The 26,716-nt window shown below is 36.0% G+C and overlaps 1 protein-coding gene across 1 annotated transcript in view; it reads left to right on the top strand.

Moving 5' to 3' along the window:
* LOC129246809 (alkaline ceramidase) overlaps nucleotides 1-26,283 on the top strand; it is a 41,694-nt gene extending 15,411 nt beyond the window's left edge. Inside the window, exons 2-4 of the mRNA XM_054885435.1 lie at nucleotides 16,149-16,405; nucleotides 16,565-16,702; nucleotides 25,215-26,283. Coding sequence (XP_054741410.1) covers nucleotides 16,149-16,405; nucleotides 16,565-16,702; nucleotides 25,215-25,533 — 714 coding nt within the window. The 3' untranslated portion in view covers nucleotides 25,534-26,283. The remainder of the gene's footprint in view (nucleotides 1-16,148; nucleotides 16,406-16,564; nucleotides 16,703-25,214) is intronic.
* The last annotated feature ends 433 nt before the right edge of the window (nucleotides 26,284-26,716 follow it).

The following is a 26,716-nucleotide window of genomic DNA, read 5'->3' as shown; positions in this document are numbered from 1 at the left end:
TTCTCTTAAGTCGCATTTTCACTTTTTGAACCATTTCACGTAAAGTTGGAGTCTTTTGATGACCACCTCCATGACGTAATGTTGCGACAAACAAAAGCTTTATTTACTTTAAGATGCTCGAGCTCATGAACAATTTCGCGTTTACTCTCGGCAAAATGCTTCCGCGCGCTTGTAAACAATACTCTGGACTGTCATTGACCCAACTTACAGACGGACATCAGCTGCGCGAGCGGTCTGAAGTTGGTTACACTTCGAGTGCCGGACCCTGTATATTTTAAATCTTGACCGTCGGCTAGTATCACTTATGTCCGTGGATGGGTTCGTTGGGTAAAGTAGTGATTCTTCCAGAATCCAACTAGGACTTTCGCATTATTTTGTTGCCACATCCTCGTTACTTGTTTACCAGTTATTTACAGCATGACTATATCCAGTCTGTGCGGCTCAGGAACCTTATCAGGTTGTTGACATCTAAGCCAGACAGCTATTCAAGACTCTCGAACAGCGGTTTGTCCAGGGATAACATTCTGTCCTTCCATAGGGCAGGGCATTCACAGAGGAAATGGAAGAGTGTCTCCTTTTTCTCCGGCTGTTTACAACTGTGACAGTATGTATTGTGAGGGATACCCATTTTGGCTGCTTGTTCTCCGATACACCAAAAGCCAGTTATGACTGCCGTTAGTCTCCAGGCGTCCCGTCGTTTCATTCTTATTCCGTGGAAAGAAAGGAATCAATTTATACTTCCACAAACGTGTACTAGTGGATTTTCCGGCTGGGTGTATGTGCAATACACCCGTTTATATACGTAGAAGTTGCTGGCAAAATTCATTAGTAAGTAAGCACCGATAAGATTAGACAGACAAAGGATGATTTGCCCTTAACTAAATTGATAAGAAATAATAAATAACAACACACTATGGGACTATGGCACTATGGTGGTCAAAGGCTTAAAATGACTGTTTGTACATAAATTAGAGTATTAGCTTAAAGAATATTTCAGTATAGATATATGTATGTATTCATGTAAAATGTGTTTCAGAAGACACGCCTAGATATTGTTTTAAAATAAAAAATTGTAAAAAAGTATATTCTTCCAGGTTTCACTATATTATTCAAAATATGGCTTCTAAGAATTATATATGAAAAATTACCTCATTTAAATGTCCACCATGAGCACTTATACAGTTGAAATTCGTCAAACAGTCGATTCATGAATGCCAAATTGTTCAGAACGTCGAGATATCAATGTTAAGGGTTGTTCAGCAACACTATGCTCTACATCAGCAATATTTTCAACAGAACGTCTAGTTTTTGGTCTGCTAGTCTTTTTTCTATCCTCAACAGAACCAGTTTCTTGAAACTTTTTCATATTTGCCTTTTATATTTTGCTCCCAATAATGAAAAAATAATAATAAAAATGGCTTTATTGGCTTTCAAAATATTCTCCATAGAAGTCGATACGCTTCTACATTTTCAAAAACTTTTGCTACCCAGAAGTGAATACCTAAAAAAAGGGCTGTTTAAAGGCTTCAACGGTTCGTTTAGGCGTTGGAAAACGTTGGCATTGCATTTAATTTTGTGCCGCCTTGTATAAACCCAGGCATGAAAAGAATGAACAAAATTATGATAATTCGCCTTTTTAGAACAACAACATTTTATTTCTGCGCAGCGTGTAAAGTTTTTACTTTGCCAATTGAATTATTTCTAAATTTATTGGGGTTGGATTATTTTTTACCACCAGTTGCATTTTTATATTTTTTTCTTTTTAAATTTTTTGTGCACAACTCTGTAAATAAATCGATATGAATTTACAAGCTAGCTTTGTGTGATTTATGTACATTTAAGTTAATCCGAATGCCTTTTCATACATGTGTATGTGTGTAATATGGAATGTGGCCAACGTAGTCGAATGGATTAGTGCGTGATTACCAACACCAAATAATACAAAAAGTTTTTTTCTAATAGCGGTTGCTCCCAGGCAATGGCAAACCTCCGAGTGCATTTCTGCAATGAAAAAAAAAGCTCCTCATAAAAACCATATGGCGTTCGAAGACGGTGTAAAATTATAGGGCCATATGCCTCTTTATGAAACAATATCAAGACGCACATGACAATTGATAGGTGGAGCTCGGTAGAGCACCCAATAAAAAGGGTCAATAAACTAAACGTTTCCTATGTATTGTAAAGAAAATAAAACATCGTTTTACTCCTGGATCGTTATACTTAGTCAAAACAACGACGCGCGTTCTTATTTTTACTCTTTTTCATGTTGGATAAAGGCTGAGAAAATATAATTTGAATTTATAAAATCTATGAAATTATATTGTATATATATGTATTTTCATTTTATTTAAAAATTAACCAAACATAGAAATAAAATCCAATTGGAACCTTTTCTATGTACAAGATCTTTTTAATATGGATTTAAAATAGGTCATCGTCAAAACGACAGAAGATGACGTTCCAGAAGTAAAATGGAGATGCAATTTTTGAAGTGAAACTTCTTAGGCGTCGATGGACGAGCAAGAATGGAGAGTTAAATTTCAAGGCCAAGCAACGTTTTGGGCATTTTCGTTCCCGAACAGAGAAAAAAGAAGTTAACAGAATGACTCCGGTTTTCCCGACCAAGGGCTGCCGCCCCAGTAAACTAGCCATGTCTAGTGAACAGTAACACGAAAACAGTTCGTTTTTACGTTAATGCCTCAATAGACATACTTTGCAGGAATTTATATTCAAATATGAGAGAAAAATAAATATTAAAAAAGTAAATATTAAAGTTAGCGCAATGTTGATGCTTTGCTTTTTTTTTAATTTTTGCTCATTTATGTATTTTGTGCTTATTTTTATTGTATGTAGGTTAGGTTAGCCAGGTTGCTTGACTCTGTGACCCTGAGGCCCATTGTGATATCTGCATTTGATTTCCATCCCCTAAGTTGCTTAAATCACTTTGATCTTTTTAAGAAGGTAACTAGCCCTCCAGTGAGACATTTTGCAAATTTCCCAAGACTTCAAAGAAACAATCGCCAAGATATTGGGCAGGGCTTCTTTGAATTGCAGGACATTCACAGAGGAGGTGTTGCACTGACTCAATTTCTTCTTCATCTCCACAACTCCTGCAGAAGTAATTTTGAGGTACACTCATTCTCTTGGCTAGGGTGCTGATAGTGTAGTGACCCGTTATAACACCTCTGAAGACGCTGGTAGTTGATCTGTTGCATCTGAGCAAACATTTTTTTTCCTTTTAAGATTCAGTTTTGGCCAGAGCAATTTGGAGACCATGCAGTTAGTAGTCAAAGACCACCTTCTATTGGTTTCCGCGATTACGCTCAAGTCAATTGCAGTGCACAGTTTGTTTAGAGGAATGCTTATATTCTCTACCCCTCGCTGAAGGTCAATCTCAGAGCCTTTTCTTGCACATAATCCGCTTTATAAGTGTGATGGCATTCCCAGAGAAAATAGTCCTCTATAAGTTAGAGCACCAGTTCGGTTTTTATTTGCGAAATAAATTTGTACGATTTGTAAACATTGTTGATATGCGTCTTAATCGATGAAACTTTGTCAAACTTATCAAAAAACCGAGAAGTAGCATAATAAAAAATGCCTATTTGGCATTACAAAGCTAGGACAGCCCTATTGAAAACTCGGTCGCATGTAAAATGATACATATATATATAATATAAGTAATATGTTAATATGATTATTGGCTATAAAAAGCAATAAATGTGATAGGGAAAACGAAAAAAATGTTATTGCAATAATCGATCATAATCCTATGTACTTAAATACATATATTACTCGGACTTCAATTCATTTGGGTGATTAAGGTGATATATGTATTCTTTTATTCATCATTATTATTCTCAATAGATTTATGAACTAGATTTTGTTAGCTTCCCGATTGCATGATTTAGTATTTGTATGAATATTTACATATGCTTCTACAAATGCACATATATTTTTTTGTAATCGCCCCTTATACTGCAACAAACTGAATGACGGCATTTTGAAGGTCAGCCACACCGCTGGAAGTATCATCTGTCTAAATTTGCCGAGACGTGCAGGCCGAGAATACTTTGCAAGGCACATTCATTTGTAGAAAACAGAGAATGCATTCGCCTTGCTTTATTCTGGGCAGACAGTCACATGACAATATGTCAAAGAAAAATTTTTCAATTACAAAACAACGACTAAGCACAGATTGACTAACAGCCGTTTGCTGTTTGGAAACAATAAAAATATATATTACAAAATCCTAGCTAGGGAATGTCAACTGATTACCACCTTGATCAAAAAGTTCCTGGAATATATTTAGAAAATTCAAAATACATTTTTATTCCTCAAAAGTGATTTTTTCGCCTTTACTTACCATCAACTGCAACGGACTTATGCCAGCGTTTGATCTAGCATTTGAAACATTTCTAGAACTCTATTTTCGGTATAGCCATCAGAGCCGTCTTCGATTTTTCCATTACTTCCTTTCGGCAGTTAATACGCGTTTTCCGTAGTGGTTTTTTGATCCGATCAAACAGAAAAAAATCGCAGGTAGCCATATCAGGTAAATTCGAGGATTGTTGGATGGTATTCGTTTTACTCGTGGTAAAAAATGAGCGGATAATGGTTTCACCGTGCGACGGTGCCTTATCATAGTGCACAATCCACGAGATATTTTCCCACAAATCCTTTCCTTTCTGGTGAATTTCTTCTCCTAACGCCCAAATAACATTCCTTATTAACTCTCTGACTTTCTGCCAAAAATTCGTGACAACCCATAAAAACCGTTAGCATCGCTTTCTTTTTTGACTGAAAACGACGTGGATTTTTTGGTCCTGGTTCATTCGGAGCTTTTCACTCACTCGCCTGATCTCTAGATTGCGTGCGGTACTCATAAACCCACGTCTCGTCTCTAGTAATGCTGCGTTTGATGAATGTAGGGTCGGATTCAGCCTTGGAAAAAATGTCTTTGGCGATATCAACGCGGCCCCTTTTCTGCATGAAATTCAACTTTACAGCAACACGGCGTAAACCCAAATCATTAACTACAATGTCTTGAATGGATCCATAAGCAATGTTCAAGTAATCTGCCATCTTTCCAATTCTCTGATGGCTAATTTACGGTTATTGATCAATTTTTCTTTCACTTTATCGATGGTTTCATCAGTTTTTAATGTCGGTGGCCTGTCACTACGTTCCTCATTCTCATGATCTCTTCTAAAGCGTTCATGCCACTTGTAAACAGCCGTTTTCTTTAGAGTAAAATTTTCTTTACCGAAATAGTTTCCCAACATTTCTTAGCACCATTGAATCAATTTTTAACGCAAAATTTAATATAAACTCGTTGTTGCAAATTTAAATTCATGCAATTCCAAAACTGCAAGCACTGCAACTCAAGCAACGGCGATAAAATTTTGGCAGGAATGTTAATCACAGATTTGGCAACCTAACAAAAAAAACAGAGCTCAGCTCAGTTCACTTAGAACGTCACCTGGTGCTTGTTCCGGGAACTTTTTCATCAATCTGGGACATCGCTTCAATAGTCGAATAAGCGCTTGAGAAAACGAAAATGCGTTTAACGAAATGAAAAAGCGAATGAAAGATATTCAGATGAACTTTTATCCAGAAAAAACATTTTTTGAAGATGGTTTTTGCATGATTATCATTCCGATGAGCCCCGGTTCGAAACCACTGTGGGCATGAAATACCAAATTATAGAAAAGACAAGCGATGGCAAATCTCCGATTGTATTTCTGCCATAAAAAAGGTTCTCATAAAAAACTATCTGCCATTCGGGGGCGGGCTAAATATTAAATGAAGAATGTACGTGCCAATTATCACACACACATATATATACATATATATATAGATATGTATATATACATATATCTATATAAAATAAAACTTAGGTCTTTAATGCCTCTGAAATAAGACATGCAAATATTTCATAATTCTATTCGATTTTGTGTCCAATGTTTGTTTTTTCACAATTAATGCACTTGAAATATGAAATTTATTATCTGGATAAGAAAATGTGTGCCTCAGTTCAGATTCCGTCCAACAATAAGAAAACAACGAGCAATTGTATCTCAAAGAACTTCTAAATTGCTTAAACCCATCTGATTTACCATCAAATGAATAACTTTTCACAAAAAACACAATTATTAAGTTGATAAGAAATCTAAAAGCTAATCAGGGATTAATTAATGGTACTCGATTCGTTGTAACTTAGTTAGGTGAGTACGACATGACAGCCGCCGTAGCCGAATGGGTTGGTGCGTGACCACCATTCGGAATTCAGAGAGAACGTAGGTTCGAATCTCGGTCTAATAGCAGTCGGCCCTCGGCAGGCAATGGCCAACCTCCGAGTGTATTTCTGCCATAAAAAAGCTCCTCTTCAAAAATATCTGCCGTTCGGAGTCAGCTTAAAAGTGTAGATCCCTCCATTTGTGAAACAACATCAAGACGCACGCCACAAATAGGAGGAGGAGCTCGGCCAAACACCTAAAAGGGGTGTACGCGCCAATTATAAATATATAATAAAAGTACACCTCATACACCGCATACATCTCACCTCATCTAATCCACTTATGCCCTTTGAAATGATAAGAAACCAATTTGCTGTAAAAGTAGGTTTTGATATGTCTATAAATAAAGCATAAGGTCCAGATGTTTCAGAGGGCAGGATTACATTTTCCGAATTTTGTTTTCTCGCACGAACAGATACATATGTAGCATTCTCAGGTATAGATATTTAGCGATATTTATTTTTGTGTACGCACTAGAGAGTATTGTAACCAAAAGGAAGACGATAAACTTTTTGTTAAACATCAAGCAAATTGTTTTTAAAGAGTTTTGGAAAGTTTAATATAATGCCATCTTTATTGAAATCGACTTTAGATATGTAAGATTTCTAATTTCTAAAAAAACTAAAGTTACTTCTGCAATTATTATTGTATTATTGCAATTACACATTATAATGTTCATATAATATTGGATTCAGGATAAGAAATTAGCAAAATCATAGAAATTTGTTCCCATGACAGCGGGTTCCACATTATCAGGACGACTGGCATTCACACCTGGCAGCATTCTCCATACTTGTATGCTGATACAAGCACAACAACAAAACCAAGTTGAAAATGTACAAAATGAAAAAAAAGCTTCACTGCCTTACATGCAATAAGTTGGAAGAGACAATGAGAGTCGATTCGATTGTCGATAGGTCACTTCAAAGCTAGTACTTAAATTTCCACACGCTTGAAGCTATTCTCGAAACATTTTACGAGTACGTCATGGTTTCAGTGTTAATTATAATAATAAGGGACACTTCGACCTAAAAGATCTTTTGTGTCCTACTACAGGGTGGGCCAAATAAGACCTACTAATGTGAAGCACAAATAACTTTTTTATTTTTTGACTTATTTATTTTTCTCTTTTTGTAGGTTATAATTGAATTGTTGGAAATTTATTATGGAACCCTACCGCAAGACCACCAACAACGACTACAATACGCTATTCGTTTTACACAATTAGCCACACAAATTGATTTTTTAAATAATGTTTTGATGTCGGATGAAGCGCATTTCCATTTAAATGGTTATGTCAACAAACAAAACTGTGGATTGTGGGGCTCTCAAAAGCCAAGGGCAACACACCAACATCAGTTGCATCCATCTAAATGTACTGTTTGGTGAGGTGTTATGGCCACTAAAGTTATCGGTCCATATTTCTTCGAAAATGAGGATGAAACGCCGGAATCGATTTCAGATGATTTCTTACAGAACATTGATTGAAAACTTTTTGCGAGCAATGGCGGAGCAGTATCCTAATTTGTAGTTTCAACAAGATGGAGCAACTGCGCATACTACTGAGCAAACTATAAACCTGCTGCGTGAAATTTTTGGCGAACGTCTGATTTCCAAAAATTCAGATTTCCCTTGGCCACCTCGTTCGGCAGATTTGACTGCGCCCGACTTCTTTTTATGGGGATATTTAAAAGACAAAGTGTATCTTAATAAACCAGAGACTATTAGACAGTTGAAGCAAAATATTCGAGACGAAATACTGAGCCTTTAACCAGAAACATTATGTGGTGTAAAGGAAAATGCGTTAAAAAGATCCAATCTTTGTGTCGAGAAAAATGGTGGACATTTGTCTGATGTAATATTTCATACATAATTTCCATAAAATATATTCAATGCATAAAAACAATTAACCAAAATAAATGATTATTGCAAAAGTTATATTATTTGTGTTTAACATTAGAAGGTCTTATTTGGCCCACCCTGTACAGGTTTTAGAAGAACTAAAACTAATTTATAGACTAGCGACACTATCAATAAATGTACGAGTATTATATCATGTTCTATTTAGCCTATAAGTAAATGTTTCAGGCTGGAAATTGGCTGAAAGCCAAATTCTTTCAATTAATTTTCTGTCTTCCTGACAAATTTCAAAACATCTGCAGCATTAGCATTATTGGTTTCATTCGGATCCATTTGATATCGATGAAAGATGTATTTTCTTTGCCAAGGCAATACAATGCAGAAGATACGAGTATGCTGCGTTGTTTTATCATCTTCCAGACATAGTCTATATTCTGTCTCATTCCCAATGTGAATTTTTGCGAGATGTGCCCCGGAACCCTTAGCAAAGTACAATTTTATTTGTTGCACTACGTTGGTTCGTACACTTCTTTCGATTCCACAGAATAGCTATGTTTCTATAGGTACACCATTGTTGCCCCGCATATGATTTATTCTCGGACTGTTAGAAGTTGCTTGAATTTCAGCTTAAAAGACGCTAGGCCATTTGCTCGTTGTTTCGGAAATTTCCGTGCTTGAGCCGTATATCCTCGCACCGGCTGCAATATTTGTATCTGCTTCTGAACCATTCGAGATTTCTGGAATCAATCCAAGCTCCATTTTGAAATCAGTTACAAATTCATGGTTTCAGTGTTATAGAAAAGCAATAAGAAATATTTTTTGGACGATGGGCTCTTTATTCTTTTTTTGTGTGTTGAGCAGAGAAAGCATCAAAAGTCTATGACCGAAGCCCTGGTGTGGGACTTAAAGCCAACTAAACCCCTCATTTCCGACGGTATATCCTCAAGGAACCTCAACGTTAATTAGTACGTCAGAAGACCGTTGTGAGTATATTATTACTCAATCGTCTGTCATTGTCGTTCTGTTCAATCAATATATTGCGTTAAGGAGTTCTTTCTACAGATCTACGGGGATATTTAGTCGTACTGAGTATTTTGTATCTTATCAATCTTATCGGACCTAGAAAATAATTTTGGCTCAGTTCACATGTAAGCGAAGTTGGTCTTAAAATAAATGTAAGCAAAATCGAATTCGTCTCGAGCTATTTAGAGAATGATATCCCACATTTTACCGAAGACAGCAGATAAATCCACTGAAAAAAATATTTTTGTTATCTCGGGAGCAAAATAATAACACCAACAGGCGGAACGTCCGAAGACATTGCAAATCGAATAAATCGACCAATGAACTCCCCATCGGGTAACCATCAAACGCAGATGGTTTGGTTGAATAGGCCATACACTGCGCAAATACGCCGCCGAAGTTTGTAGGGATGTCCTTTCTTGGAATCCGCAAGGCACAATACGCTGTGGTAGACGATGTATGATAGATGCCGACCTAAGGAACTGCAATACCAACCGAAAAATCTTAAAAAATTTGTAAACCACCGTAACGACTTCAATAACTTTGTTTTGGTCCTACGTTCCATCCTGCGTTAAAGGAGTTTCTATATAGTAGAAATTAAAAACAACAAAAAAACGCATATTTTTAATATTTGATACATTTTGCACGTAATGAGAAAAATACCCAGAACTGCTCAATAAATGCGGATATTGCAGTTTTTTGTTGGTGTGGCATTAAAACTCACATTTTCAGCAAGCATTCACAAATAATGACTGCTTGGTGCGGCTTATGGGTGCGGGTGCCTTTCAGCTAAGCTTTAAAAGATTGATACCAATGGTACACAGTACAAGCGGAGATCCAGAGCGTAGAAGTTTGTGGCGCAGAAGGTTTTCGGAGAATATCTGCATTTTGTGAGACAGTCAGACAGTTTTTTGTGCACAGCAGTCCCACATAATAACATTCAAACCCGTTGAGGAATGCTTTTTTGTTCTCAAAACCCTGGAAGGAACACTGGGATGGGTATTAGGATGTTAAGGTCATGACATCAAGGAATATGTAGCTTTCGCAAGGGGAAGACTCGCACATCTAGCTGATGGGCCTATAAAGCCGTTGAGGAACAAAAATCACGAGGATTGCTCAAATTCGTTAGAAGCCTCCAATTATAGACTCACGATCAAGCCCAATAGATAACATTAGAGTTCGCACCCAATATCCATAGCTTTAAATTAGGCTTGATATGAAAATGCTTAATATGATTAATATATCTGTAGTAATCCATTCGGAATTCAGAAAGAACGCAGGTTCGAATCTCGGTGAAAGACCAAGATGAAGGTTTTTTTCTAATAGCGGTCGCCCCTCGGCAGGTAATAGCAAACCTCCGAGTGTATTTCTGCCATGAAAAAGGTTAAAACTGTAGGTCCCTCCATTTGGGAACAACATCAAGCCACAAATAGGAGGAGGAGCTCGGCCAAACACCCAAGAACGGGTGTACGCGCCAATTATATAATTGGAAGTAGATATTAATGGAACAGCAAAGAATACAATACAGCAAATAATACATCTTTTTATTCTTTGCTGTTCCATTAATATGTACTTCCAATTATCACTACAATTTTTCACATCCGCCAAGGCGGTACTTTGATGTAATCATTTCGCTCTGCACACAATATGGTTATTACGGCAAACACAACTTGATTTACTTTAAATAAGAAGCAAAACAAGTGAAATAAAAATTTGATAAGTGAGGCGAAGTATTTGCTCAAACATAAGGATGTTATAAAGGGGTGTTAAGATTCAAGGGCCGGTGTTGATTTTGAATAAAATACAATTTTTTTAGGAAATTATTGTCATTTCTCTCTATTATGATAATATTGGTATGGCTCAATTACGTATGGAACAAAATATCGGCCAAATAGCCGCCGCGGTCTCGGCGGCATACCTCCATCGGAAGGTCCAAATTTTCGATGATGCGGAGACATAATTGAGGTTCTATGCCGTTAATGTGCCGAATTATCTCATCCTTTAGCTCTTGAATTGTTGCTGGCTTATCGACGTACACCTTTTCTTTCAAATAACTCCAAAGAAAGAAGCCCAACGGTGTCGTTGACGTTTGGGTGTGGTTCACATTCAACATCGGCCCTTGAAATTTAATTACCCTTTACATGTTCGATTTGCAGATTTTTTAATTTAATTTTTGTAGACATGAAAAAACATTTATAAAAACATATGAAAAAAATTATAAACCGTAATAAATAGCATGTACTGTTATTTGCCTTTTTCGAAAATTCCAAATTTTAACGGATTGAGATAAAAGCTTTGAATCGAGTTGTCTAATTGATTTATTTCCAGACTTATTAAACTTGATCTGGAGAGTTGATTATGTCGACAACTTTTTGATAAGAATTTGAAGCGATATAACAGTCATACATTAATATTATTTAACCAACTTATTTAAATTTAATGAGCTTTTATTGTAAAGAACAAAGAAAGCGAGAACAAAGAAGTTAAGAACAAAGAAATAGTAATTACCAAGGCAGGGAATTATGTGCCCTAAAAAGTAAGAATTGCATACATATGTGCGTATGCATGTGCCTAACAATTGCACCGAAAATTTAAAAATATGCGGTCTACGAGTATACGCGCAGAACAATAGCAATAAGAATAATATTTATGGAGGTGCTATTTAATAATACTTGCAGAAGTGGGCAGCAGTGACTGTGCCGGTTTTTCAATACAGCGGCTGTGCAAATGTATTTTTGACTTCCTAAATGTTGATCTACCAGCAGTTTCGTTGTATGATTCACTGCTTTGTTGCAAACTTTGCAAAAACGAATTCTTTCAACCTGAACCAGGGTTCGAATTGCTGACTGAACTTCAACTATGGCATTTTCAATGCATAGTCGTTTTTTGCGCAATAACTGTGACTATCGCTTTAGCTATGAAATAGCTGCATGTTAAATGGAAATGAAACATGCAAACACTCAAATGAACCGAACTGCTTAACTGACGACTATGAACGACGAACAAGTCTAAGCCGACAGCCACAGTTCTTCGTGTAACAGTTAACTATAACTATAACTATAACAGTTAACTAAAAGAACTATAGTTGTTTGAATGCATCATTGTAATAACTGCGACAATAGCTTGGATAGCGATGATCGATACATATCCCATATTTAGTTAATATATGTACATATGCGTATACCTGAATGCTGGGTTTTTTAAGTATGTAAACTTTGTAAATATGCGTATACGAGAATACTGTGGTTTTTTAAATATGTATACATTGTACCTGAATTTTGCAATAATAAAAGAACTACTACATCTTGTGACAAATATCTAAACAACCAATAAGAAATAAATATTAATCGACTTGAAGCCTCGCTTTCTCAATATGCATACAGCAAAACTAAAGATAGTGTTTCCTCAGGACCAATCCGCTATTTTGGCTTCCTCAAGGAACTGCTCACTAATTTTAAAAGCAGCTCATACACAGGCGGGGACATCCTTGTGTGTGAAAACAATTTATCAGGCTCCAATGTTTTCATTCGGCGGAACACTTGGATTTGATAACAACTTGTGCCCCAACTCCTATTTAATAGCCGAACTTTATACCTTCTGCACTTTTTTTGGTCCTTGTATTTTTTATATAAAATATATAGTTGAAATAAATTAAGAAATAAGTCGCAAATTTCGATGTCTTCTTCATCCATTTTGTCACCGATGTATTTTGTAAATATTGTTTGTATGTATGTAACCAACTAAAACAGCTGTTATCTACGGGAAATAGTTTTGCTCAGTTTTGTGCACGGTAAGGGCATGCGGTAAGGAAATTCCGTGCTGGCTTCACTGTTTTCAGCATAAGCAATTGTCGCAGTTATTACAATGATGCATTCAAACAACTATAGTTCTTTTAGTTAACTGTTATAGTTATAGTTATAGTTAACTGTTACACGAAGAACTGTGGCTGTCGGCTTACACTTATTCGTCGTTCATAGTCGTCAGTTAAGCAGTTCGGTTCATTTGAGTGTTTGCATGTTTCATTTCCATTTAACATGCAGCTATTTCATAGCTAAAGCGATAGTCACGGTTATTGCGCAAAAAACGACTATGCATTGAAAATGAAATAGTCAAATTACTATTGCTGTTGCTATTTGACAGTCAGCAATGCAAACCCTGCCTGAACACGTCCTGATGGTATTTTACCAACTTTTCCACCACTTATCTTTGATTTTGATATGAGGAACTAAAACAATATACGAATTTATAGATATATTTCCTTAGAGCGAGTTTTCTCCGAATTTAGAGGCTTATTTCCTCGACTCACACATTGGATATACATGGCAGCCATTAGGAAAGCGTGCAAAGGATTGCAGGAATAGGTGTAATTAGACGGTATTAGCACAACTCCAATAGCGGTAATAATAGAAAGAATTCTCAACTGGCATTCAAACGAATTAGTAGTAAGAGACTCAGCAAAAAGATTTGCTCTAAGACCGAAGATGTCATGACAATTCTCACAGAGGCTTTCTGGTCACTGCAGCATACTGGATTCAAACGGAAGGTCAGATAACGTAATTCCACAAGTCAAATTTGGCAAAAAGCCTAGCGTCATTATAGAGCAAAATAGATGACAGAAAGGTCTAAAATCCACATACCATTCATGCAATTTCTTTACAGATGGATACCATTAATGGTGGAATCTTGATGTTAGATCTCCAATAGTCTTCCCGACTTCCTAATTAGTAGTAGTAGTATATTTGAAGCTGAAATCTATGCCGCAACAAGAGCAGCTGATAGCCAAGCGGCTATTAAACCAATTATGGCTCCTTGGACTAACTCGAAATGTGTTCAACAATGAATATCCAAAATGGATGAACTCTATGGAAATGGGCAGGTTGCTATTTACTGCAAAATTTTGGATGGAGTACTGACGGGAGACTGTCTCACCCCACATCACGCAGCTGAAATGGATTAGTCCATAGCGATGCGTGTAACATATGCAACGAAGCGAATGCTAGGGGTACTTTGGAACAATTAACAACAACATATTTTTCTTCCTTGAAGGATATTGCTGACCAAAGGCTGAACGGCCTGTTAAAACTCGCGAAAACGTGCATCAAAAATTACATAAAATAATAATTCGACTCCAAACACATAGCACTAGTAACACAATGGACCCTAGAGGTAGAGGTCTAAGTGAAGCCTGTTTACAGATCAGCTAGCACTACCTAACCTAATCTTATATTATCTATGTAGAGAGCTATTCAAAATCCAATACTTTTTATGTTGACCGAAGGATGTCATCAATGCGAATTCATAAAATGTCTCAGCAGTATTAAATTTACAAAAATTAAGTATCCGTAAAACTATAAACATAAAAAATTAGGTACATAGGTAGTTCGAGCTTTTATTCAACGAAGGCTAGGTTAGATTATGGTGGTAGTCGGTCCGTACTTAGACCTTACAGGACCCTTTTTGATATCACTGTGCGACACGGGACCCTCATATGTATATTTTCCTTCCTGAAACCATTTTGTGGTTCTTATGAAGCGCAGGATTGGTCCCATATCCACGCCGGACGGTTCCGTGAGAGAATTGAAAAGTATCTACTTAGAAAATCTGCTCTGATTTAGCTAAGGCTTGCAAAAGAAGCGCTCAACTATTCCTTCCTGTCGCTCATCACTACAACTTCTACAATATTCATGGGAGAAAACTCCTAATCACAAGGAATGCCTGCCAACGACCATTTATACAAGCCACGAACTTCGAGATATCCTCTCTTGAAGGGCTAAGTAGTTCTTTTGTCTTTTGCTTATTTATTTGCGGTAGTAGTCTAGTTGTTACCTATTAGCCTCTTGGATAATGTTGTTTTTAATTATTAGTTTGCTCTTTGTGGCCTTTAAGTAGTACCTTTCCTGAATAGCTCATCGGCTTTACAATTTCCCTCAATATCTCTGTGCCCAGGAAACCAAATAAGGCTGACCATGAATACGACACTAATATCATTTAGGGCTGCCCGGCATTCCTGGGCAATCTTTGATCTTAGTATAGCCGCATTCATTGATTTAATGACCGCCTATGTAGCTATCCGAGAATATATAATATAAGTATTTATTGTAGTTTATGTTACGGCATGCGAATTTAGATACATACATACGATCTTAAAGACCGACAATTTTCATAATTTCAATAATATTAACGCGCTGTTCTATCGTGTAAAAATATATGTATGTACATATGTCTACTTGACAAATGTCAAAGATGAAATAAAAAAAACATACAGTCTATGAATTATTCAGTACTGACATCTAGGCGTATCATGTACGATACACACCAGTGATTTCTTGGAAAAAAATTTTTTTTTCTAAACTGATTTTATTTGTAAAAAACTAGATTTTGGGGCTATTTTGAAGTATGTCCAGCTTACGTAAATCTTAATTTTTTTCCTAAATATTTTGACAACACTCTTAAAATACCTATAATGCATTTTATAATTTGGGCAGAAAAACTCTAGTTTTTTTTAGCGTGGCACCGTAATTCGCATATGTTAATACTATATAAAAAGTGGCGCAAAAATAATCAATTAGGTTTTTGCAAAAATTACAAATCTTCCGGTAGGGTGTTTAATTTTGCGCCACCTTGTATTGGAAGTGATAGTGCAATTTTGTCCACGCTAATACCATACTGTCTCGTATATTTACTTTATGGCAACGTTAACAGGTGCATTTAGTTACTCAATCATTCTTGCAGGAAAAATAAATAAAAATGTAAATGGCTATGATGTGCAGTCTCACCGTCGATAGCTATTAATGTAAATTTAAATGTGTACGGCATAGCAAATGCAACGTGTGCAAATTAATTGACCGCATTCTATAATTCACACCTTGTGGGTTAACCAAACGTTTAAGTGCTTTAGTTTATTAAATAAAGGCAATAATTATTTTCCATTTGTTATTACATATTTTCATTTTCTCATTGTCATTACAGACAAGTAATTTTCTGTTTGTGCTCCTGCCGCCACTTTTGATATATTTGTTCAAGGAGTATGGACGGTTCGTAACTCCCGGTATACACGTGCTCTGGGTGCTCCTTATAGTAGTGGGTTTAAGTTCCATGTACTTCCATGCGACACTCAGTTTAATAGGCCAACTACTCGACGAATTGGCGATTTTATGGGTATTTATGGCTGCCTATTCATTGTTCTTCCCAAAAAAGTATTATCCAAAGGTCTTCCGTAATGACCGGTAAGTCGACTCAAAGTAATATATACATACCTGCATAACATTGTACCACTTCCAGTTGTTAATATAAACAAATTAGCTGTTCATTAGTCATGTAGTTTAAAATATTATATATTACAAGTACATATGCACATATGTATGTACATATTTTGATTCTTATAGGAAATTATTCAGCACGTTCATGTTTCTTTCGTCAATTTTCGCGACGGTGATGTCCATTTGGAAGCCAATAGTAAACGCGTTTGTACTGATGGGTATGGGCGTGCCAACAATGCTAATGATGTATCGAGAGTTACAAAGGTACGCATTTTTTTCAATTTTTTACATAAGTAAAGTTAAAGATATTTGAAATATTTAAAATTTTAGATACAAATTATAGGGGGTTTTCCCAGATAACCTCTAATTTTACAAACTACTTTATCCTGTCCATCAACGCATTTTGTTCTCTCAAGCGTTTATTTAAGTCTCAAGCCGACATGCCACTTTGATCAAAAAGATCCCGGAATATATTCAGAAAATTCAAAATACAAATTTATCCCTCAACAGTGATATTATTGCCTTCAAAGTATACCAGCTTTTGAACTAGCTCTCAAAACATTTCTGGAACTCTATTTTCGGTATAGCCATCAGAGCCGTCTTCGATTTTTCCATTACTTCCTTTCTGCAGTTAAATCGCGTTTTCCGCAATGGTTTTTTGACTCGATCAAACAGAAAAAAAACGCAGGCAGCCATATCAGGTAAATTCGATGATTTTTGGATGATATTCGTTTCGTTCTTGGTAAAAAATTCTCTTATCATGGTGCAAAATCCACGAGATATTTTCCCACAAATCCTTTCCTTTCTGCTGAATTTCTTCTTAAAACGCTCAAATAATATTTCTTATTAACTATCTGACCTTCTGCCAAAAATTTGTGATGTACAATACCTTGTAATCTATAAAAATCGTGAGCATCGCTTTCTTTTTTGACTGAAAACGACGGGGATTTTTTGGTCTTGGTTCATTCGGAGCTCTTCACTCACTCACCTGATGTATGAATTGCGTGTCGTACTCATAAACCCACGTTTTGTCTCCAGTAAGGATGCGTTTGATGAATGTAGGGCCGGATTCAGCCTTGGAAAGGAAATCTTGTATTTTGCGATATCAACGCGGCGCCTTTTTTATGAAATTCAGGTCCTTTGGGACCAAGTTTGTAGCAGCACGGCGCAAACCCAAAACATTAACTACAATGTCCTGAACGGATTCATAACGCAAAGTGTTAAACTTTGTACAAATTTCCATCAAAATTTAAAACTTTTACTCGGAACTTTTAGAAAAATTTCAAGTATACAGTTTTATAGTCCATTGAAATTTGGTGCATAAAATGAAATTTTCAATTAGCTCAAAAAATGCGTTTATTTTTCATAGTGACGGTATTGGGTGTTTTCATATATATTTAAAAAAAAGTCGAGCAAGTGTTAAATGGAGAAAATGCACAAACCGCTAGCAAAAAACAATCAAATATCAATGGGATTAAATCGTTGTGGTGTACGAGTATTATCCTTCTTCATCAAAACCTAAAGGGCATGCAGAAAATGATACAGCTTCAAATGTACTATCATTGGAATTTGCCATCATTGTGGCCCTTTTACTGATGACTTCTTTATAAAAGATCTTATGCAATCTGTGTTGCAATTCTAAACTCTGATAAAGCGGCAGTTCTGCCTTATAGACAAAAACTTAGAAAACTTTCTCTTAATGAAATTGTATAAAAATGAAATCGATTTTAATGAAGTTTTGAATAAAAATTAATTAATTTTGAATTTGAAATAGAAAAAAATAATAACTTTGCATACTGGAGCGTGGTTCTTTTCTCTTTTACATATTCACCTTGTTTTGTGTTCGCAGCACCTAAGTATTCCGCGCATAGTAAAAAGTCATTGAATATTAGTTAAAGTAGTTATTTTGTCAGTGTTCTGATCGTACGAGTATATAAGTACACATACACGTTTTCTGCACATACAAAGGCAAAAGTGTTACGCGTGCATTGGAAGCTCTGTGAACTTTGTGCACCACTGCTTTAGTTACATACATACATGTAAATATATCAATTATGAGAACCCTTGAACAATTTCTTCTTATGCACATATTGCATGTCAAGATACTTAGTATGAAAGCTGATAAGCAATGCTTTCGCTGTTACATTTCAAATTACCTCGTTGATAAGTGTACACTCATCATCCCGGAATGATAATTACGATTACGGTGTGTTTTTATATAAATAAGTACATTTACGTTTGTGAACACATATCGGGACATGCATTAGAAATGCATTGCAAAGAATTGCTGCAAATTTGTGTTCTACTGTTTTTTATAAACGGAAATGTTAATTAACAAAGTGATTTTTTGCTTTGATTTGATCAAAAACAAACCAGTTGAAATGTATTCGTAATCTGAAATTTGATATCTTTCTTTTAAGTATACTAACTAATATTCGTGGCTTCACTTGCTTATATAAAATGAAATACGTTAAGGGGTTAAGGGTAGCCAGAATTTTCAAAAAATAATGGTTTTTTTAGCATTTTCTTAAAGTATTATATCTTAAAAATATTGCGTGAAAATTTTAAGTGAATCCGCCAATTCTTTTCGAGTTATTTGACAATTAACAAACGGCGCTCGGGCGCTCCGGAGCGTTCGTTTTTTTTTCTCGAAAATCTCAAAAATTTTTCCTGAGGCCGCCATATTGTTAATTTTGAAAAAAAAGCTTCGATCAGGCACAAGATTATCTATTAATAAAACTAATTTCTCTTGTCCAATTGATTTTAGATTACCTCCAAGGGCTTGTGGTGATCACCGCAAGGGACTTCTGGAGAAACGGCCTCCACACAAACAGCGATAACTTTTACAATTATTATTTTTTTTTTTTAAGTTCAATCACTGCACGATACTTGATTTTTTTTAGAAAATATAGCGACACGTCGATACTGAATGGATTATAAACAAAGAAGGAATTGACAGATTGAAGTAAAACCTCACATACGTTCATATGAAGAGTGTACCAAGAATACAAAAAAAAAAAAATTAGGCTAGTAGCAACGCAGAGAGGGCCCTTACGCAAAACTTATTGGACAACATAGTATATTTCGATATTCAAACATTGGAGCTGAAGTTATTAGAGTAGCTGATTTGTTTTTCTTTTTCTTGTGATTTTACATTTAAGACAAATAAGGCAAATTAAATTAAAAAAGGTGAAAGATAACATTTGCGTCTCAATAATTAATTGTTAATCCTTTTGTTGTAAATAATTAATTATAAATTCCATCACACTGCTCCTTCGTGATGGATTTCCAAAGCAACTTGATTTTCCACCATAAGTCTATTTTGGCATTTTAGAGAGTTCTCGCTTCACAATCCTCCATAAATTCTCAATAGAATTGAGATCTGGGATCTGGGAGTTCTATTCCAGCATGCGTGATATGAAAAACAGCCATCATTCGATGGATTCTGATTAAAAAGTTTGTAACTGTGGTTAAAATTTGTTGAATTTTTTTAAATTTTGTAAAAAGTTTGAAGCTTTAAGATATATGGTGCTTGCGGGAGTATGAACTATATTTTGATAAAGAAAATTAAAAAAAAAAAAATATTGAGAACACAGGTGTACATTATACCGTGCCATCTTACAAGGAAAACAGAAATGTTAGCCGTGCATCCGTGAGTGTGAAGTATTTTAGCAAAGTAATTAAAAAAAAAAACAATTGCCGATCGTAGGAGTCACCTCTTTACTTTCATTTTTCGTCATATCTTCAGTATTTATGGCCGATTCTTAGAGTATATCATACGATGTTTTTGTCTTGACTAACAACTAAGTTGACTAACAACAAAAGTTTAACAAACCTTGCGTATATTGACTAGCGCAAGAACAGGCTAAACGATTCCTTTTTGTAATTAAAAGATAAACAAAATGACGGTGCGCAACACAAATAAAAAGTGAAATATGGAGACAAACAATGAAGCATTTTAAGTGCGCCATCCTGTGTTACAAAAGATCTTTTGTGCGCCAAGTCTCGGCAATCGTACAATAGTACAACAATAAATTACGTGATAAGTCAAAAACAAATTTTCTGTGTTTTTTATGTATAATCGTAACTTTTATTAGTATTACAATAATTAAATTAGTCAAATTTTGCAAGTGCACAAAATCAATTTTATTAACGAATGACATTTCGTACAAAGCGTAAAATTTGAGAAATGCAGTACGTGAACGTATGGCTTAATCCGAAATATAAGATTTTAGTAACGAGTTGTACGTTAACGGATGTGAAGATTCGAGCCCTGGGCTAACAGGATGCGCTACTGAAATCCTGGTTCGTCAATAAAGGGCATGTTTGTTCTAATACATTTAACAATTCTATAATCTTCAGAAAACAATTGATTTTTGTTAATTTATTTATTTTTTTTTTAATTGTTAAAAAGAAACCGCTATACTACAATACCACACTTTACAAGGCCTTCGAATTAGGCAGAGAGTTCTTAAGATCTTGCTAGCAGTATATATGTACTGCTAAATAGTATGTGCGCTTATGTGCGTATTGTGCATATTTCTTTCATACCATTCATGAGTTGTCTACATACATATCTACATATAAATATTGCGCATCTTTCATATTTAATTAACCATATAAACTAACTGAAGCGTCGCGACCTTGCGTACGAAAGTTGCCAATATTGAATGCAATTAATTGACCCTAATTTAATTTATTTCTGCCCCTCAATTCAATCAATGCGTAAATCGGTGCAAAATTTTATAGAAAACATACATGCATATACAGTGCTGCGAATAATTACACAGGTCAACAACGTTTTGTTCTAGGAAAGTGTAGGGTCATTATCGAAGTAATTTTTTGCGTAGAATCCGAATCCGGGGTTTAAATTGCTCTATCACGTCAGGATTTTGAGATATCCTAACCTAAAAGTGCAAAAACGCTGATTTTGCCCATTTTTGAGGTTATGTAGCTACGCAGATTTTGCTCTTTATAAAAAAATAAACATAGTATTTTAAAGTATAAGTCTTCCTCTTTTAAATGCCGTTGGGTTTGCTTAAATATCTTTATTTTTCACTGAGATATCGCATTTTGAAGTTTCCATGTTTGTGAATTTTTCGATATTCGAAAATCCATTGAGATAACATGAGACGTGATACGGTCGATTACATAGTCGCACAAAAAAAATAAAAAAAACTTCAAAATGCAATATCTCAGTGAAAAAAATAAGATATTTGAGCAAACTCAACGGCATTTAAAAGAGGAAGACTTATAATTTAAAATACTATGTTTACTTTTTTATGAAGAGCAAAGTCTTCGTAGCTACTTAACCTCAAAAATGGGCAAAATCAGCGTTTTTTGCACTTTTAGGTTAGGATATCTCAAAGTCCTGACGTGATAGAGCAATTTAAACCCCGGATTCGGATTCTACGCAAAAAATTACTTCGGAAATGACACTACACTTTTAGAGAACATTCCGAACCCATTTTTTTGCAGACCTGTGTTATGAACTCAATGCAAATTTTGTCTGTATTTTTATTATAACAAAAAATTGTGCTGAACTCTTTTACAGGAGCAATTATTAAATAATATACAATAATTTTAAAAACAACAACTAAGTATATGCATGTATTTTTCAGTTTATATAATATAAAAATCAGTCACTGCTTATGTAAGAAAGCCTGCGAATAATTATATACTCAGATTAATATTTGCGTATTATTTAGTAGACAGACCCTTGTCTTCGATCTCGGCGAGTGATCGACGTGGAACATTTCGAACGAGCTCTTTAAAGTGTCAGCCGAAATTACTTTCTAAGCGCTGATGATCCTTTGCTTAATTGCAGTGACATTTTCAACGGATCGTAAATATTTCCCGTCAGGATTCCCCATAAACTTTCTATTGGGACTCAAGTCTGAGCTTAAGGCTAGTCATGATAAAACTGGAATACTTAAGTCCTTTAGAAACTTTTTTGTAGAGTTTGTCGTATGAAGAGGGGTGTTTTCCTACAGGGATATGAATTATTAAGCTTCGGACAGCGTTATGAATGGTAAGATATTCAAGTAGTGCATCTTGCTAAGCCAGCGCTTCCATTCTGTCACAGAAAAAAAGCTATTTCCGGCCTGTAATAATTTTTGAATGCTGTTCAGACCATCGCAGATCATCTTACTAGGGCTCGTTTTGATAGTATTCCCCTCTCTTTCCATAAGCTGCGCCAGTAGCAACGATATCCACCTGTCGCTTCAAAATTCAAACAATTGAAATGGTTCCTCTTTGTACGAATTCTTTCGCTAATTTAAGTTTTGCCTCAATTTGTATTTGTTCTACAGCTTGCTTAGAAATACTTTTAGGTATGTTATTATATAGGGTGATCAGATTGGAGATACTTTTTCCAATAGGGTTTTTTTTTGACAGATCACGCGTGACTACTGTCAAGCTAAATACATAATTTTTTTAGTATTCAGGAATCATTGGCGAATATTTCTTCAGAGACGAGGCTGGCGCCAATGTAACAGTGAAGACCGAACACTATCGCGCTATGATAAACAACTTTTTGGTGCCGGAAATTGAAGTCCGAAGAGGTGTTAGATGAGTGGGTTTGATGGGGCATGTGAATAGATGATTAGTGTCGTGCGGAGTGCCTTCACATGCTGGACATATGTTTAGTATGTCGAGGTCGATTCTGGATAAGTAGGAGTTTAACCTGCTACAGTATCCAGAACGTACTTGTGCCAAGGTTACGCGGGACTCAGGGGGAAGATGGAGCTCTTCGTCTGCAATGAGTGGTGGTTGGACTACGATGACGGCATTCGGGAGTCGGGAGCTTAAGAAGGTGGTAAGGGTCTTCCGATGAATGTCGTTGATTGTCTGTCTGTACGCTGTCTGATTCAGTAGCTGTCGGTCTGTTTTGTCCTGGATCTCGCCCGCGTAATTAGGGAAGTGCCTTCTGACTTGCCCGGGAGGTGGCTCAAGCAGGTGCCTGCATGGGTGAGACCTGCGGTAACACCCTAGCAGGAACTGATTGCTGAGCAGTAAAGTGGGGGCATCAGAAGACACCCTGTCGCAGTCCTAATGACAGTGTTTTGACAAGTCTGTAGCTTCGTCCACTGCGAATCACTGGTTGCAGGCGACCAGACACGCACAGCATAGTTTAAAACCGGCCGGCCTAATGCCTTAAATGTCGATAGCAACATATCTTTGTATTTGCCCTAAGAGCTGCCACCAAGCGATTTAAGGACCTTGTTGCGATTTTGGACTTTAGTGGAAATAGCGGTTGTATGCGCTAAGAAGGAGAGCAAACCGCAAAATTTTAGGGTTGTTAACAGTCGGAATTTGTGTGCCATCGATGTTTACCTTAAATTGGTCCTTATTTAGACTGTTATTTGTGGGGTATGTAAAGTCTAAATACTCTGTAGATAAACCAGCTTCGATTGGGGCATTAGAAGCCAAAATTACTAAAGATATTCATGAGATACCGACCGAAGTCCTCCAGCGAGTCATTCAAAATTAGTGTTTACGAATGACCGAATTACGGCGCAGTTGTAAATAAATGTCATGAATGGTTCTATACGAAAATAATAAAATGCCCAATCAATTTGAAATTTCGTTGTTTTATCTCAATTTAAAATCCACTACCTCTAAATTGATCACCCTTTATTTAAAGCTTCCAGAAGACGCTGACCATTTTCGTAGGGCATTAGGATGACAACTTAAACAGCAAGCAATTAACGATGCCTACACTTGGACAGCGAAATGGCATATAAGACTAAATGAAACGAAGTCTTTACTCGTACACTCAACAAAATCTGCTATCCGTAAAAACACATTCGAATTGCCACTTTCTCAGCAACATTTAGAGCGTTTTCAAAAGGATAAAATGGAGTTTGTGCGTCGATTCTTCAGTATGGATGAGACTTGGGCCTATCAACATGATCCTTAATCAAAACAATAGGCTAAAGAATGGTGTGAACCTGGTTCTTTGGCTCCAAAACGAGTTCATGTACAGAAATCGGCCAAGAAGGTGTTCGCATCAATTTTTTGAAATGCCAGAAGAATTTTGTTTGTGGAGTACTTGCAAACTTATAAAAAAATAAATTCTGAATATTATTGTAACCTTTTAGACCAGCTGAATGAAAAAATTCATGAAAAAATACCTAATTTACAAAAGAAAAAAATTATTTTTCATCAGGATAATGCACCGAGTCACAAGAGTATTTTGACAATGGCTATAATCCATGAATTCAAGTTCGAATTGTTGGAGCATCCATCGTATTCACCAAATAGTGACTTCCATCTGTTTTCAGACCTAAAAAAATGTATGCGTCGAAAGCGTTTTTCATCAAATTATGAAGTCATAGCAGCTGTGGAAGCGTATTTTGCAATCTTTCCAGATTCTCACTTCAGGGCTGGAGTTCATAAATTGGAATCTCGTTGGAAGTGTATTGAAGTTCAAGGAGACTATACTGAATAATAAAGTTTATTTCAAACCATAAAGTTGTGATTTTCTTATCGAACCGCAAAACAACAACAACCTAATACATATCTCTTTAGCTGTCAGTGAAAATCGTTGCCGCAACGTACCTATTGTAACAGACCTATTAGTTACCAACCTCAAAATGTATAAATTCTGAAAAAAATTGATTGTCATAATTATTTCATGGCTCTATTACATACATTTCCTTTTTCTTGAGAATTACATTTTCATTTAATTACTAATGTCCATGCACAAAATTTTCAAAATATGAAAGAATATAATAATAATTCAATTCATTTTTTTTTTTTGTATTTATTTTAGAGTACGAGATCAGCGCGTCTATCGATTGGGCTTGCGTTGTACCACTGTTTGGCTAGTGGCCGTGTTCTGTTGGATCAACGACCGAATGTTCTGCGATGCATGGTCAGCAATTAATTTTCCGTATCTGCATGGCTTTTGGCATGTTTTCATTTTCATCGCCGCCTATACGGTTCTAGTTTTGTATGCGTACTTTTATGTTGAAACCGAGTTGCCACAGCGACAGCCTATGCTGAAGTACTGGCCCAAAAATGATTTTGAATTTGGCATACCATTTATATGCATACGAAATCCGGGCATGACCATCAAGAGTGCTATCTAAAATATTATATATATATATATATATACATATATAAGTACACATGCGTGCTTAGCTGCACCGGTAGATATGATGTAAAGAGCCACATAGAAAAAGACAAAGTAGTATTTCAAATTTACAACATTTTTATTAGCAAACCGAGTAGTGATGCGAGTACATACTCATATGTATAGTATGTGTGTATATGAGAAAATAGCTTATAAGTAGTACCTGTTATGTTAGTGGAAGAGGAGAAAAATGCGGAAATTCATGTTTATGTACATTAAGGAGATTTAAATATATATTTTATTATTATTAATATTATTACTTTCATAAAATATGTGATGCCAAATTTTATTCCTTTCGGCTATTTGCCATGACTTTTTATACATAAGTTTTGAAGAAAAACAATGAAATTTTGGAAATTAAGATGGTTGTTGTTGGTATAAGTTGTTGTATGGTATAAGCAGTCGCTTGTCTCAAAGTTGCCGTAGAAAGTCTCGTAAGTTATACGCTTTCATTTTTATCAAGTCAGTCAAAACCTTTGTGCTAAAATATAGGAAAATTTTTTTTTTTAATTATTAGCTCTTACTTTGGAAAAATATTCATTTTACAAGCTTCAGGCTCAAGCCGGAACCTCTAAGTCTTATCTGATTGGCTTATTGTTAGTTTTGGGGAAAAAGAAATCCATTATTTTTTCGGCAGATGTCTCCTCATCATTCATTTCACACTAAAAAAAAAATATTTGCTGTTTTTATTTATTGCATTCAGTTGCGAATTCTTCTTCTTCTTAATTGGCGCGATAACCGCTTACGCGATTTTGGCCGAGCTTAATAAAGCGCGCCAGTCGTTTCTTTCTCGTGCTAACCGGCGCCAATTGGACACACCAAGTGAAGCCAAGTCCTTCTCCACCTGATCTTTCCAACGCAGAGGAGGCCGCCCTCTTCCTCTGCTACCACCAGCTGGTACCGCATCGAATACTTTCAAAGCCGGAGCGTTTGTATTCATTCGGACGACATGACCCAGCCAACGTAGCCGCTGGATCTTTATTCGCTGCGCTATGTCTATGTCGTCGTAAAGCTCATACAGCTCATCGTTCCATCGTCTGCGATATTCGCCGTTGCCAACGTGCAAAGGTCCAAAAATCTTACGCAGAATCTTTCTCTCGAACACTCCAAGCGTCGCTTCATCGGATGTTGTCATCGTC

This window comes from Anastrepha obliqua, chromosome 5, assembly GCF_027943255.1.
Source record: "Anastrepha obliqua isolate idAnaObli1 chromosome 5, idAnaObli1_1.0, whole genome shotgun sequence".
In the NCBI taxonomy this organism is placed as follows: domain Eukaryota; kingdom Metazoa; phylum Arthropoda; class Insecta; order Diptera; family Tephritidae; genus Anastrepha; species Anastrepha obliqua.
Note: the sequence above shows the minus strand (reverse complement) of the source record. Positions and strands in the feature narration are given on the sequence as shown.